The sequence below is a fragment of the Apis mellifera genome, linkage group LG3 (genome assembly GCF_003254395.2).
Source record: "Apis mellifera strain DH4 linkage group LG3, Amel_HAv3.1, whole genome shotgun sequence".
NCBI classification, from domain to species: Eukaryota; Metazoa; Arthropoda; class Insecta; order Hymenoptera; family Apidae; genus Apis; species Apis mellifera.
Genome location: NC_037640.1, coordinates 1,976,598 through 1,990,242, shown reverse-complemented (window position 1 = coordinate 1,990,242; position 13,645 = coordinate 1,976,598). Strand labels below are relative to the sequence as shown.

At 26.1% G+C, this 13,645-nt stretch overlaps 1 protein-coding gene and 2 long non-coding RNA genes across 4 annotated transcripts; all 3 read right to left on the bottom strand.

Moving 5' to 3' along the window:
- Positions 1-269: 269 nt before the first annotated feature.
- LOC102656299 lies at positions 270-4,549 on the bottom strand. 2 transcript variants are annotated; one of them, XR_003304390.1, is made up of 5 exons: positions 3,969-4,548; positions 3,405-3,566; positions 2,887-3,134; positions 2,652-2,803; positions 270-644 (listed from the first exon to the last, which is right to left on the bottom strand). It is a non-coding gene; the product is annotated as an uncharacterized LOC102656299 (long non-coding RNA). The 2 variants fall into 2 exon arrangements; XR_003304389.1 differs by having other exon boundaries at positions 3,405-4,549.
- Positions 4,550-5,444: 895 nt separating this feature from the next.
- On the bottom strand, positions 5,445-7,503 carry LOC107966069. Its single transcript, XR_001706488.2, has 2 exons — positions 6,913-7,503; positions 5,445-5,958 (listed from the first exon to the last, which is right to left on the bottom strand). It is a non-coding gene; the product is annotated as an uncharacterized LOC107966069 (long non-coding RNA).
- Positions 7,504-8,630: 1,127 nt separating this feature from the next.
- Positions 8,631-13,061, bottom strand: LOC413489 (deoxyribonuclease-2-alpha). The gene is made up of 7 exons (XM_396933.7): positions 12,979-13,061; positions 11,123-11,246; positions 10,811-10,988; positions 9,837-10,329; positions 9,623-9,725; positions 9,409-9,547; positions 8,631-9,314 (listed from the first exon to the last, which is right to left on the bottom strand). Exons 2-7 carry the CDS (start codon positions 11,230-11,232, stop codon positions 9,210-9,212), a joined length of 1,128 nt encoding a protein of 375 aa, XP_396933.1. The 5' UTR covers positions 11,233-11,246; positions 12,979-13,061; the 3' UTR covers positions 8,631-9,209.
- Between the last annotated feature and the right edge of the window lie 584 nt (positions 13,062-13,645).

The following is a 13,645-nucleotide window of genomic DNA, read 5'->3' as shown; positions in this document are numbered from 1 at the left end:
TATTATAAAACTTAATAAAATGTTAAAACTTTGGAGGATTGATTTGAAAAAGATTGTTTCATGTATATATATGTATCATACTCTACATAAATTTTCATTAGGATTAAAATTTTTAGATGAATTTCCTTGTACAAGAATTTTAATCTTTCTTATTTCTGTTGAATGAAATTTTCAATGGAAAAATATTATCATCAACAAATATAAATAGAAATAATGAAATATATTTATATAATAAAAGAATTATATAAATCATTTCCATTTATTGTGTTTCTATATTGAAATTAATAAATCTTGAAATTGTTCATTATAACATTGTTCACATAAATAATTGAAAATAAACCATGAATTATCTATTATATCTAAAAATTAGCAGATCACTTCCAAATAGTATTCTCTTTAATTTTAAACAGACAAGGTGAGATTATTATTTAAAATTAATAAATATTTTGTATCGTTCATTGCCAATTGCCTTAAACTTATAACATGGATCAATACCCAACTACCCAGTCTATTTATTCTCTTTATTCTTCTTAGCTTCTTGTTACATTATTGTATTTGCTTTTCATTTTCCGCCTTTACTTTTCATTTCTCTCTCTAAACCATTTCCTTTTTCTTCCTGTTTATCCTCTTCAATATTTATACTACTGAAAATAAAGAGAGATATTACAATACATGTCACAAGAAAAATGTAAAATTATTCGATATCACTGTGATATTTTTCTTTTCTTTTATACATCTTAATCCTATGATTTTACTTTTTCCTTTCACTTCATCGATACATCATTAAATAAATCCACTTTTCCATCTCTTACCTTTGATCGAATGCATCTTTATATTCTTTCGTATCTCGTTTGGGCGAAATGTTTTCATTTTGACGGCTCGAACGACGTATATTTTGTTTAACGCCCGTTTCTTAAGCGCGTGCATTTCTCTATCTGCCAGACAAACCTGTGCCACTCACTGGCGCATTTTCAGACCGCTAATGCATCCCTCAGATGCCTCACCACCTACCTTCCAAACCGGCACACAAATGCTCTTCGAGCACCACCACCATCTTCGCCGAAAGGGAAGAAGGGAAAGAGAAAGGAAGAGGAGGATAGAAGCGATTCTGGTTTGCCTGTTCTAGATTGCTTCTGTAAATACCAGCCTCGGATCCCCGACCAGACCTGTCTAACGTCTGTTTCTACTTCCACCGATTTGAGAATCTCTCTTTCCTTCGACGGTTTATCGAGGACACTGATTAAAACCTTCGATTAGATCCTCTCCAAAGTTCGGATCGTATCTGATACGAGACGATCGTGAAACATATAACTCGTTAATCATTCAGTTTCGTTGAAAATTGTTGATTCCAATTTTGGAATATTTCTGGAACGAGAAAGAGGTTGTTTCGACCGATCGAAGATTTATTTATCCGTTTATTGAAAGCATTTACTCGAAACAAATTGGAGAAAACATGCGAAAAGCGAAACGAAAGACAAGAAGAGTCGTGGAGGATACGAAAACTTGTTAACTCAAATCCCAAAGTAGCATGGGCGCTAATGTAATATACATTCATGAGGGCCAAATCAACCTTTCCCATTGTCCAACAAAATTTGCCAGAGAACACAATGAAGGCCATCCTATCTAATACTATCTATCTGCTTCATCTGCTGCCTGCATCCTTTTCACTAACTTTATCTCCCCCTCTCTACTTTCCCTCCTATTTCCAGTTTGGCCTTCAATGGACATACGTTAACTAGGAATACCTTGTAGATTTATTTGCAACGTATAATTGGTCAATTTCTCTTGAGATTCTTGTCGAATTTTGGTTTGCTTTAATTGTATTTGGTGCAAGAGCAAGGTGAAAATATTGTCAGGGCGTATAATTAGATTATTAATATTCAAATTAATTATTATTTAATTGTTGTTAATATTAATATTAGAATTATATAATTAAAACATATTTACAATTCATATTTACATAAATTTGTGTGGTAATATCTATTATATTTTGATGATTCTTCTGTATTCATGTGTAAGGTATCATACAATACATATAAATAAAGAAAAGAATAGTAATATTACGTGAATTTTATATTTCTTTTTAAAATCTAATTTAAACTATTTTAAATTTTTATTTAAAATATAATAGATAATCATAGATAAGAAAAAGTGGAAATAAAAAATATTGAATTGAATTTAACATTTAACCATTATCAAAATAATTCATTTTAACTTTTAAATTCCTAATAAAAATGAATTAATATGAAAAATTAAATTAAAACATTCATTTTACACATTTTATGAAAGAATTTCAATTAGTATTTTAAAAGATGAGTTTTGAAGCTCATAACTATTCTTTCATATACCTATTTATTTCTGATTCAAAGAAATTGCAACATTTAGGAATGCATGTTCATGTTCTTAATTTGTAATTTTTAGGGATCATATTATTCTTCATTATAGAAGATTTATCAGTATGCATAATTTAATTTAAAAATATTTATTTCTTAACAAAAAATCTTGAAGAAATTTTATAGATTATTTATTACTAAATGTCAATTATGCTCCAATGCTGTTCTATGTAAATATTTAAATAATTAACACATAAAATATATTACATTATTTTCTGCCAGATACCTTTATTATAAATATGAAAATCACTAACTTACCAATTTTTCTTTACTTTCTTTGTTCTAATTTCTGACTATTCCCTTTTATTGATAAAATCACAAACAGAATGCCATATTTTTATTTTCTTCAATACCATATTTCTTCTCTTCTTTCCTTTCATTATACCTTCACAATAAGATGATACATAGATCTAAAAAAAACAGGGATAAATTCATTTGAAAATGCTTGAATCATAAATCTATATCGATTTTATTGATGATATCCGATATTTACCAATGGAGAAACATTCCCCGTTTATTTTTCTCTTATTTTCTAGCTGTTCTTGCGTCTAGACTCATTCGATCGAGAAGTTAAGCCCATTGATCACGCGTTCAATTACTCAACTCCAGCTTTTCAAGCACTTAAGGACAAACATCCCCTTACATTTGTCACTACCACATTCTCCTTATTGTATATCCTTTGTTTCTCATCTCGTCAATAAGATGAAATTTCTCCAATCTTTCTCCAATCTTTCAAATAAACTGCTGATGAATATTAATTATATAAATCTTTTTTAATAAAATTATTAATTATTAATATTAATAAAAATCACTTTTTAAAAAAAAGAAATTAATTATAAAACTCTAAAATTCTACTTCTAAAACTATAAAAATCTAAAATTCTAATTATAAATTTAGAATTCTCTAATTTGAACATATATAAAGAAAAGACAAACATGATATTTTTGTAATGAAAAATAAGTTTGTTACGATCTCGAGAATTGATCTATACGTAAACCCAGTCGACGTTACGGGATTGATTCTTCTTCCTCCTCCTCCTCCTCCTCTTCCTTCTCTTTTTAAGGAAAAGTTCCAGCTAACGGCGCTGGCTTCCCTCCGGGAGTTTTATTACGGTGGAGACGCGCTTATCCCGGCCACAGATTCGCGCCAACATATCTTCGGCTGTCGATAAGTCTATGGTCGTGCGAGAAAAAAGAAGGATGGTGGGGAGAAAAACAAGTAGAAATAACCAAAAAGAGCGGTAAGAACGATTTCACATCGAATATTTATATTTCTTTCTTTTCGTTAATCTAAAAATTAGGAGGATAATAAGAGTGAAGAGTTAGCCTATTATATTAAAGTTAAACGGTATAAAACGTGATCCATCCTCAAAGAGAAAGGATCGATAGATGACGAGTTAATGGGGAAGGCATGAACCTTGGTGAATGGTGGAAGACACCGCGTACGCATAAAAAAAAAAAAAAAAGGAAAGGAAAGGAAGAATGTGGAACAATGTCGAAAAGAAGAAAACACGGGCTACTTTGAAATGACGAGGTAAAGACAAAGAGGATGCAACCCCAAAAAAGGAGAGAATACCTCTCGTGCCAGAGATAGAGATGCCAGAGAGCTGCTTAGCCTGGAATTCCGTTGATGGATGGAATTCACTTCGTGCCGACGAGTAAGTATAATAGAAGTGAAGTTGGGCCTCGTGATGCCTACTGTTGCTGAATAGAAGCTTCGTTAGGCTTTGTCTAAGCGGAGTGCTGCAGCTTTACCCCTGCCATCCGCAATTTCCACCGCCACGCAACCCTCGCCCTTACCCTTCCAGTTTCCACCTACTTGAATTATTCTCCGCCGCGTCTGTACGAGAGGAGGGCCACCTCTCTCGCCCGTGCTACGGCCTTAACATTGCGATTTTATACTTGCCAGTATCTCTAATTCTACTCCCGTTACCGGTGCCGTTACCAATTCACACTCTCGCGCATCTCCCATCTCCTTTTTTTTAAATCCTTTCCTTTTTCACTCTTGCATCAATGATATAATTCTTCTTTTTTCTTCAATTCAAAAGAGAAACGAGAGACGACTCTCAAAGGCCCAATTGAGTAATTTAATTTCACTATCTTCCAATACAAGAATGTTCTCTCTCTCTTAATGTGTAAGAGAGAGACTGAAGAATATTAAATAGTGATATTGAGTAAAAGAGTAAGTTTTTTATTTTCTGTGCAAAAAGAAAAAAAGAAATAAAATATTTTATCACAATAGGTATATAAAATGTATATAAAAGGTAAATTATATATTTTATATAGTTTGATTAAAAACTAACTTGATAAATAAATTCATATAGGATGAAATGATTATATGAATTTAACGAATTCACGTTTTGACGTGTGAATAAGCTAATCTTTCTACACCTGGTGCAAGATTTATGTCACAGTTTAAACAGTATATCAAGCCCATTAAAGAAGGATTTGCATATTTGCACAATTCATAATACAGAAACTATACTGTCTATTATATTTTCAAAGCATTCTCCAATCAAATCTATTGTTGAATCTATATGTTGGATTTTTTATTATATTTTATATTCAAAATTAAAAAATAATGCAAAAATAAACTTAAGATTAATATTTTAAACTTTTCTTAATAGTAAAATTTATTGCTCATATAGAGCTTATTTTTATTTAAACTCTTCATATTAATTTTTTATTAAAGTTAATTTTTCATTACATTATATTTATTTTAATTTGATATCTATCTTATTAAACTACATTATTATATTTATGTACAGGTGGTTAATATACTCAAGGAACTCTTTTGATGAACACTTTTCACAGACCAAAATAAACGTAAAAAAAAAACGTAAAATTGGTATATAAAAATATCATTTAAGATTCATTATTAAGTTATTAAAATTTGCGTTAGAAGAAGCGAGACAGAAAGAGAGTGAAATCGCTCTATTCCCATCTTCATTTAACGCGAATTTAAATTTCCTCTAATTTAATAAGTTTCAACCAACATTTTTATATATTATATACATTTTGATACAACTTTTATATTTATTTTAGCTTCTAGAATCAACACCTTGTAAATTACAAACATAAGAAAAAATTATTATAATATGTATTAACAAAGAGAAAAGAAAGATGACCAGTTCGCCAGTTTAATCCAATCTTTCCTAATGCAAAGAAAAATAATAATAATAATATCATTATTATTTATTTGAAAATTAAGCAATAAAGAGGTAATAAGTCGATGGTTATGAGTCAACGACACTTCCGTTGTCTGATAAGTTTTCGGTAAGTACCGGAAGCTTCGGGTTGAAACTACGACGGTGATGTATTCGAGTTCGGTTACGCCGAGACAGTTGTTCGGTGTAGTTTCCCGACGATGTTGCAACTAGAGAGAACCTCTCTGATAGTTCCTACCGCCTTAATGCAGTTCTCTGTACAGTAGCGATGCAGTCGCACAACAATAAATCTTCTACCTTCGACCATTTTGCATTTATATATTTATCTTTATTAGCCTTATTAAATTTGTTTCCTCTCATCCTGATTATGTTACGATGTTCCAACATTTATTCCTCCATCTATAAATCAGTATTAGTTAATACAAATTGTATACAATGAATAAATAAATTTCCCTGCTTGAATATATATAAAGCTTCTTATGAAATATTAATTGTGAAGCAGAATCAAATTGAAAACTTCTATATAATTTTGTTGCACAATAATTATAAAACACATATTTATTATAATATTTTACAATGGATACAATGAAGAACAAATTATCCTAAGACAAAATTCAAAAGTTATGTTATGTTATAAATTTGAATTTAAAAATTTTTCATATACAAATAATTATTACTTGATATTGCTAATAATATACAATATTTTAAAAATTTCAATTCAGAAGATAATGGAATTATATTTTTTAATTATATTTTAAAAATATTCGATACGAGACGTTTGTATTTTGTCCACATTGAAGATTTGAAGTTGACGTCTTTGTTTAAAATACGTATTACAAGAAACTGGAATAAATTCCAGCTCACCAAATAAGGTGGATGAATAAGAGAACAATGACTCAGAATATAACGAACATAAACGAAAAATAAGTATTATCATAAACTTTGTAATGCTGACGTATTGATAAAGCATTTAAAAAAAAAGAACTATTATTATATTGTTGTTTTAATGATATCATAAATTTGAGTTATCTTTCTTGTAAAATAAAGGAAACTATTCCAAAGTCTGCAATATGAATATTAAACTTTGTCTACAGATCTCTGTTACATATGCATAACCTTTAGAAATATGCATAATATCGATTATAACCTTAACCTAAATTCCACATCATTTTTAATTGTTTGTTTTCGATATTTTGTTTACTGTTCATAAAATTTTAAATTTTTTAATAATTGAAATTACATTTTCCGAATTATAGTTAATTAGTTAACAAGTAATTATGTTGCATTGTTATGTTGTTATGTTATTTATCAATTCATTCTAATTATATAAAATTTAAAAAATTGATATCTCACTTCTATAAATTTTAACAGATTTCTTATTTTCAATTCTACTATGATTTTCTTCTTTTTCGTATCCAATATGAGAATAAGTATAAAGCAATATTAAAGTTCACGTAAGACTATCTAGCACGACACATATACCTGTACATAAACTATAAATACGAAGCTAGGTGGTAAAGACCGTAGGATGTTGGTAACCGGTGGAAAAAGGATGATAGAAGCTTGCGCATGCGCTCTAGTAGTGTGCTTAAATACACACGCGAAACACGACACACGATGGTTTCATGCATATAACGTTGCACGTATATTTGGATGGTGCACAGGATTTTAGTATGCAGAACAGGGTGTCTTTAATGCTAAAATATCGCTGCGAACACCGCAACGTCGTCTTCTCATCTTTCCAGCCGCCAAAATTTCATAGCCTTTTATGACACTACTATGTGCTTCAACCAAAATCTGCGCTCCATCAAGCACATCAAAACGGTACGTGACATGAAATATATCAATAATATTTCACTAATTTGTTATAAGATCTTCTCTTTCAAGATTATCGTCTTTAAGTAATTTCTTATAAATCATTTATTATATAATCATTATATATCAAAGACTTAATGAAATAAAATTTCATCAATCAAAATAAATAAAATTCAGAATCTCTTTTGTGATTCGTATGTATATACAAGTATTGTATACACATATACATATATATTGTATATATAATGCAAACATATATATATATATTAATTTTTTTTATATTGGATTATAGATGATTATTTCGATATCGAAAATAAAAAGATATCAAGATTAATTTTCCTAAATTATAAATATTATATAATTATGTAGACTTTAAGAAATTGACTGAATGTTACCAGCCAGCTGCCAGTTCTGTATTAAAGGAATCCCTGCATTCCTGCTTTTAATCCCCTTTCAACGGCAGTCAGCTTGTTTTTCCAAGCATCCGTTTCCAGATGCTTTACCGAACTCCCTCGCTTCTCGTTTTCGTCGTTGTTTTGTCTCCTAGCAGCATGCACCGTTTGTCGGTTGATTCACGCCTGGATGAACACCCACGAATTTTAACCCTCTTCTCCACCTTTCTACCGTTCAATCTTTTCATCCAAATCAGTTTATCTCTCTTCTCTTTTCCTTTTCGCTATCCCTTTCGTTTCTCTAGTGATTGACAAAATTGTATCAATTTGTGTTTGTATTGTTTGTTTTTGGAATGTATTCAACAAATATAAATACAAAATAAATTCAAATAATTTAAATATTTTTATATTTTATAAAAAAAAGTAGAACGTATTAGGATTAGAAAATAAATGATTTCATTTTATTCAAAAATTTTTTTATGTATTATGTAAAATGACTTTATTATACTATACATATATATATCTTTCCATCTTCATTAATTATTATTATATTGTGATAAATGTAATTACAAATAAACATTTTCTAAGTATACATTTTATTAAAGAATTTATTTATTTATTATATTAGAAAATTAAAGATTCATGATTATGATAAAGGAAAATGTAATTGCAATGAATAATTAAAACAGCTTTTATCGATTCAATATTTAGAAAACTTTTTTTTTCTTCACTGAAAAAAAAATCTTTGAAACAAAGTCTATCAAAGAAATGGAGAAACTTGAAGCGACCGATAAAGAATAGACCGAAGTTCAGTCGATTTCTTGGAATTTTCATTAAAGAGCAAATCGTTTCTCTCTCTTTCCGCTTACTAAACCTCGGCTACCTTTTTTTTTCTTTCATTAACGGCACGAGCTACTCTGCAATTTCCTTAGATAGACAATAAGCACGGTTGAGAAAAAGAAAGACGAAACGAGAGTTGGTGCAGAAAGAGTCACTGCCGCCTTTCATAAAATTCAATTTAAGAACTGCTTCTGATCTCCGTCGTTCGTCCTTATTCTACAGATAGTAATAAAGAGCCACTGAGACCTCTTCTTTATATACTTGCAAGTAAACTGCAGTTAATATGACGATTATTATTTCATGTCCTCATATTGGTGTTATAAAAATTTACAATACATATTGAAAAATATCTTTTATACAAATAATATCGATAAATCGATCGAAACATTGTTAAATAAATATATCTCTATATTTGCATTTCAAATTAAAATAGTATCTTCTGTTTTCTTTTATTTCTTTTCTTTCATATATATTATTATATACAATATATTATATATAAATTTATGTTATTAAAACATATAATATCGTTTAACTTTAATATTTCTTTTAGTACGCTAATTTTTTATCAAGTAATTGTTATTTTAAAAAATCATGAATATTGTGTCATGAAGTATTATGACAAGGCTCTATATCATTTATAATATTACGATAATCATCCCATAACTTTTTGAAACACACAGTTCCACCGCCTCGTAAATATTGTGTATCCTAAACAGGAAAACATTTTTAATGTTTATAATTTATACATTTATATTTTATTTATTTTTACATAAGAAAAACCTTTTTTGATTATAAAACTTACGGCTCTATTAATATCACCAATGCAAACCCAATGATTGTTAGATTTTTTAGTGGCTGTTATTGCCCATTTTGAATGATCGTGACTGCTATTATAATCTATATTCACTGTCTCGAATTTAAGACTTTTAACATTGTAAATTCTGAAAGATTAATGAATTTATGAAATGGAAAATAATTTAAAATGAAGGAACAAAGATTAAAATATGATAACCTACTTTCTACGGGTACAAACTGTAGGCAACTTTCCTCGACTATTCAACCATGACTGGACATATAAATCTGCTTGTAATTGTGGTGCTACAAAATCGCCATACAAATCTGAAATTTAACATTAAATAATGTAAATATAATATTGTATAAAAAGAACAATATATACGTATAATATAATTTTATATATAATATAAATAATTATTATCTATAATTACTTACCTTTTCCCCATTTACCACTCTTAGCAAACGAAGTGAATTCAAGATCTCCTAAAGATTTTATAATGGCTTTATGAGTATATGGAGGGTTTTTAAAATGTTTTTGATTGGTTGCATTCTTCAATACTGGATACTGTTTACCAAGAGTTTCGGGAATATTTTTTGCATATACTGCTATTTCATTGTACATTAATTGTTTTCCAACAACATCAAATTGATCATTCCCAAGGGAAATACATAAAAAGCTCTGTCCGTATAAAGTTCCACTTTCTGGATAACTATATTTGCCATCGATAGTTATATTTTCCCTTCTTAATGGTCGAGTTTGCATACCTTCTATAGGAACTGGAGGAAAATTTGGAACACTATGAATTAACCAAAATCCTTGATCACTGTTTATCATCACTACACCTTTAGTATGACCATAATTCCATGCATAAGATGCATTTGGCGGACTATCGTTATATAAATTCCACAAATTATCCTTTTCATTTTCCTATATAATTATTATATAGGATTATATTATTACATCTATTAAATTATTCTTTTTATTGTTATATATGTAACATTAATTTATTCTTAAAATATTTTTTTTTCTTATTTTTTCTTAACGATACATCATAAACATTAAATCAATGATTTTCTTGTTTTTTATACATTTAAAATAAATATATTTTATTTTTAGAGATTATATAGCGAATTTAAGAAATCTATCGCATTAGATCATAAATCATTAATATATATTACATTCCTACGTAATTATAGAATAAAAAAATAATGAAACTTTCATTAAAAATTTATAAATTGAACATTCAAATTAAAACATGTTAAATTATAATAAAATGAAATTTTATTTTTCATCATTTTTAAATTATAATATAATAATTAATGAATTCTAATTAAATAGTTCTATTCTAATAGTATTATTTATATTTCTAATAAACCTAATCAATAATTAGTATTTGCTAAATGCTTACACGATTGTAAAGAGGCGCTAATGTAATTCCAGGTATAGAATTACTCGAACTGATAGGCCTAGTGGATAATTGCCAACCTGTTCTAATGGTTACATTTGTTATGTACAAATAAGCGAGACCTTCTCTAATTAAAGGATTACTACTTGTTTGAATTTTTGGCAACTTATAAAGCACATACCTAAAATAATAAGTATTATTTTAGATTTATAATTAAATTATATTTTGTATTATTTATTAATTAATTAGGAGATATATATAAGTCTTATACAAAATTAATTTTATTTTAATTAAGATAATTTAATAAATACTTACCAATCTACAGATAAATTATTTTCATCTTTACATTGTAATTTATTGTAAACATTTCCATGTGTGATATTACATACAATTAATAATGCAATCACATAAAATAAAACTTGCATCTTTTCGATGATTTCTATTAAAATAGAAAAAAAAAGAAAATAAAATGGAAAGGAAGAATATTAAAAATTATGTTTAAAATTCTATTCAAAAATAATTATCGTTTCATAAATTTTTCATTCAGATCATTTAATGTTTTTAAATCGTTATGTTACATAGAAAATTTTATATATATTATATTTATATTATATACAAATCATAATATCATAATGAATCTTAATTAAATACTATATTTTTATATTTAGATTTATTTATATAAAAATATAAACAAATTATACGCTTTAATATTTTGTATATTTATATTGAATATACAAAATAACTTATTTAGTATTGAATAACAACTGAATTGACTGTCGTATTCATTATGATTTATCTCGTATTTGAAAAAGGATTTTATTTATTATATTTTATAAATTTTCCTATAATATATACAAAAGAAGATTAAGAAGATACATGTGATAATGCATAAGTATTAAAAAATTGAAGTTAAAATTTTTATTTCAAATTTAATTAAAATTGAAAAATTTATTATATATTTTTAATGTAAAAATAAAAAATATAGATAGAAAGCTAATCAAAAAAAAATAAATAAATAAATAAAAGTCAAGTGTCAAAACCAAAATATTGAATATTGTTCAAAATATATAAAATAAAATAATTTATCATTTATTAAATCTCAATGGCTGTCATATGTTAATTTACAATATGTTTTATTTCTTTTTATGTAATAATATAATAAATTGTTGCATTAAACTTACTTATTTTATTATTTATTAATTTACACATAAATACAATCTAAATGAAAAATTATATAAAGACGAACAATAGAAAAAATATATTAAAAATATTATTCACGAAATAAAATCATCGTATTTTTTGAATCAAGTTTTCAAAGATCAGTTTAAGATCACAATATAAATCGATAAATTTGTTTTAAAATGAAATATAACATGAAAATTCCATAAAGAATAATCTTGAAAATTTTTTGATACAATAATGACAAATATAATGAAAATGTTTAAATATCCTATTTTTCGTGATTTATTCTGTATACTATAATTATTTTTACATATATTGAAATATTTTATATTTGAACATTATCCAAATAATTATTATACATTGTTCTTGTAACAATAATAATTTATTTTTTACCCATAAAAAAATATAATTTATATAAAATGTTAAAAATCCGCCATTGAAAATTCGAAACAATAAAAACGATATATTCGAGTAAATAATATTTTATTTATTATATAAATACTTACTTTAATACTTTATTCGTATAAAATTTATATAACGTATATAATTCGTATAAATTTTATAGATGTAAATTTTAAAAATTAGCGAAGAGAATCATGAACTATTTTTTAACTATTTTTACATTTTACACCGAAGTTGATCAGAGAAAAAGAACAAACTTCTATCCTCTTTATCATTTTGTCATGACTAATGTAAGAAAAAAAAGTCAAACAAAAATTATTTTAATTATTTATAAAATACCGTATACGATACATAATAGTTTGATAGATGATAAAAATTATTCAAATATATTATATTGATAAAATTAAAATATTTTCAAAATATCTTTTTTATTCATATAATATCTTTTTATAATAATATTTATCGTATAAATAATTTGTATACGTATAAATAAACACAATATTTTTAAATATAAAATTTAACAAACAAATTTACCATGATTTATTATTAATTAATGATATATTATTAATTAATATAAAATATAATACCACTCAATAGCTCTTAAACAGTAACACTACTGTCATTATGATCAACACACTGCATTAAAGTAACTATAAGAATGTGCTACGAACGGTAAATATATGAATGTGTGTGTTTATATATATGAAACTTCACTTTACGTCACGAGGTTTATTTATCCTATTGGCTGAGAGATTGGTACGTTTTGTTTTAAATAATATACTGATTTATACATTAATATATAGTATAAATAAAATTCTTAAAATTAATAATTTTTATTTTTATTCATACAAAATATTAATATCTAATAAAATTAAAATCTAAATATAATTTATAAAATTTTTAAAATAATAATTAAATATTTATATATAGCTGTTTTAATAACAATCTCATTCTTTAAATAAATTATTACAAATTTATTAATTCATTAAATAAATTATTACAAATTTTATATTTTTTTTAGAAAATATATTTATGAACTTTTTATTTTAAATAATTTAAAAATGTATTTTTATTCAATTCTTCTTCTACTTAAATTCTTACAATAGTTATAATAAAATATAAATGAATATTACATTTTGGTAAAAAAATAAAGCAAAAAATCATTTGCTAAAATCAATTTGTTTCAATTTTCAAACTTTTGAATATAATATTAATTTAGACATATAGCTCCATCTATGATTGAATACATGAAGC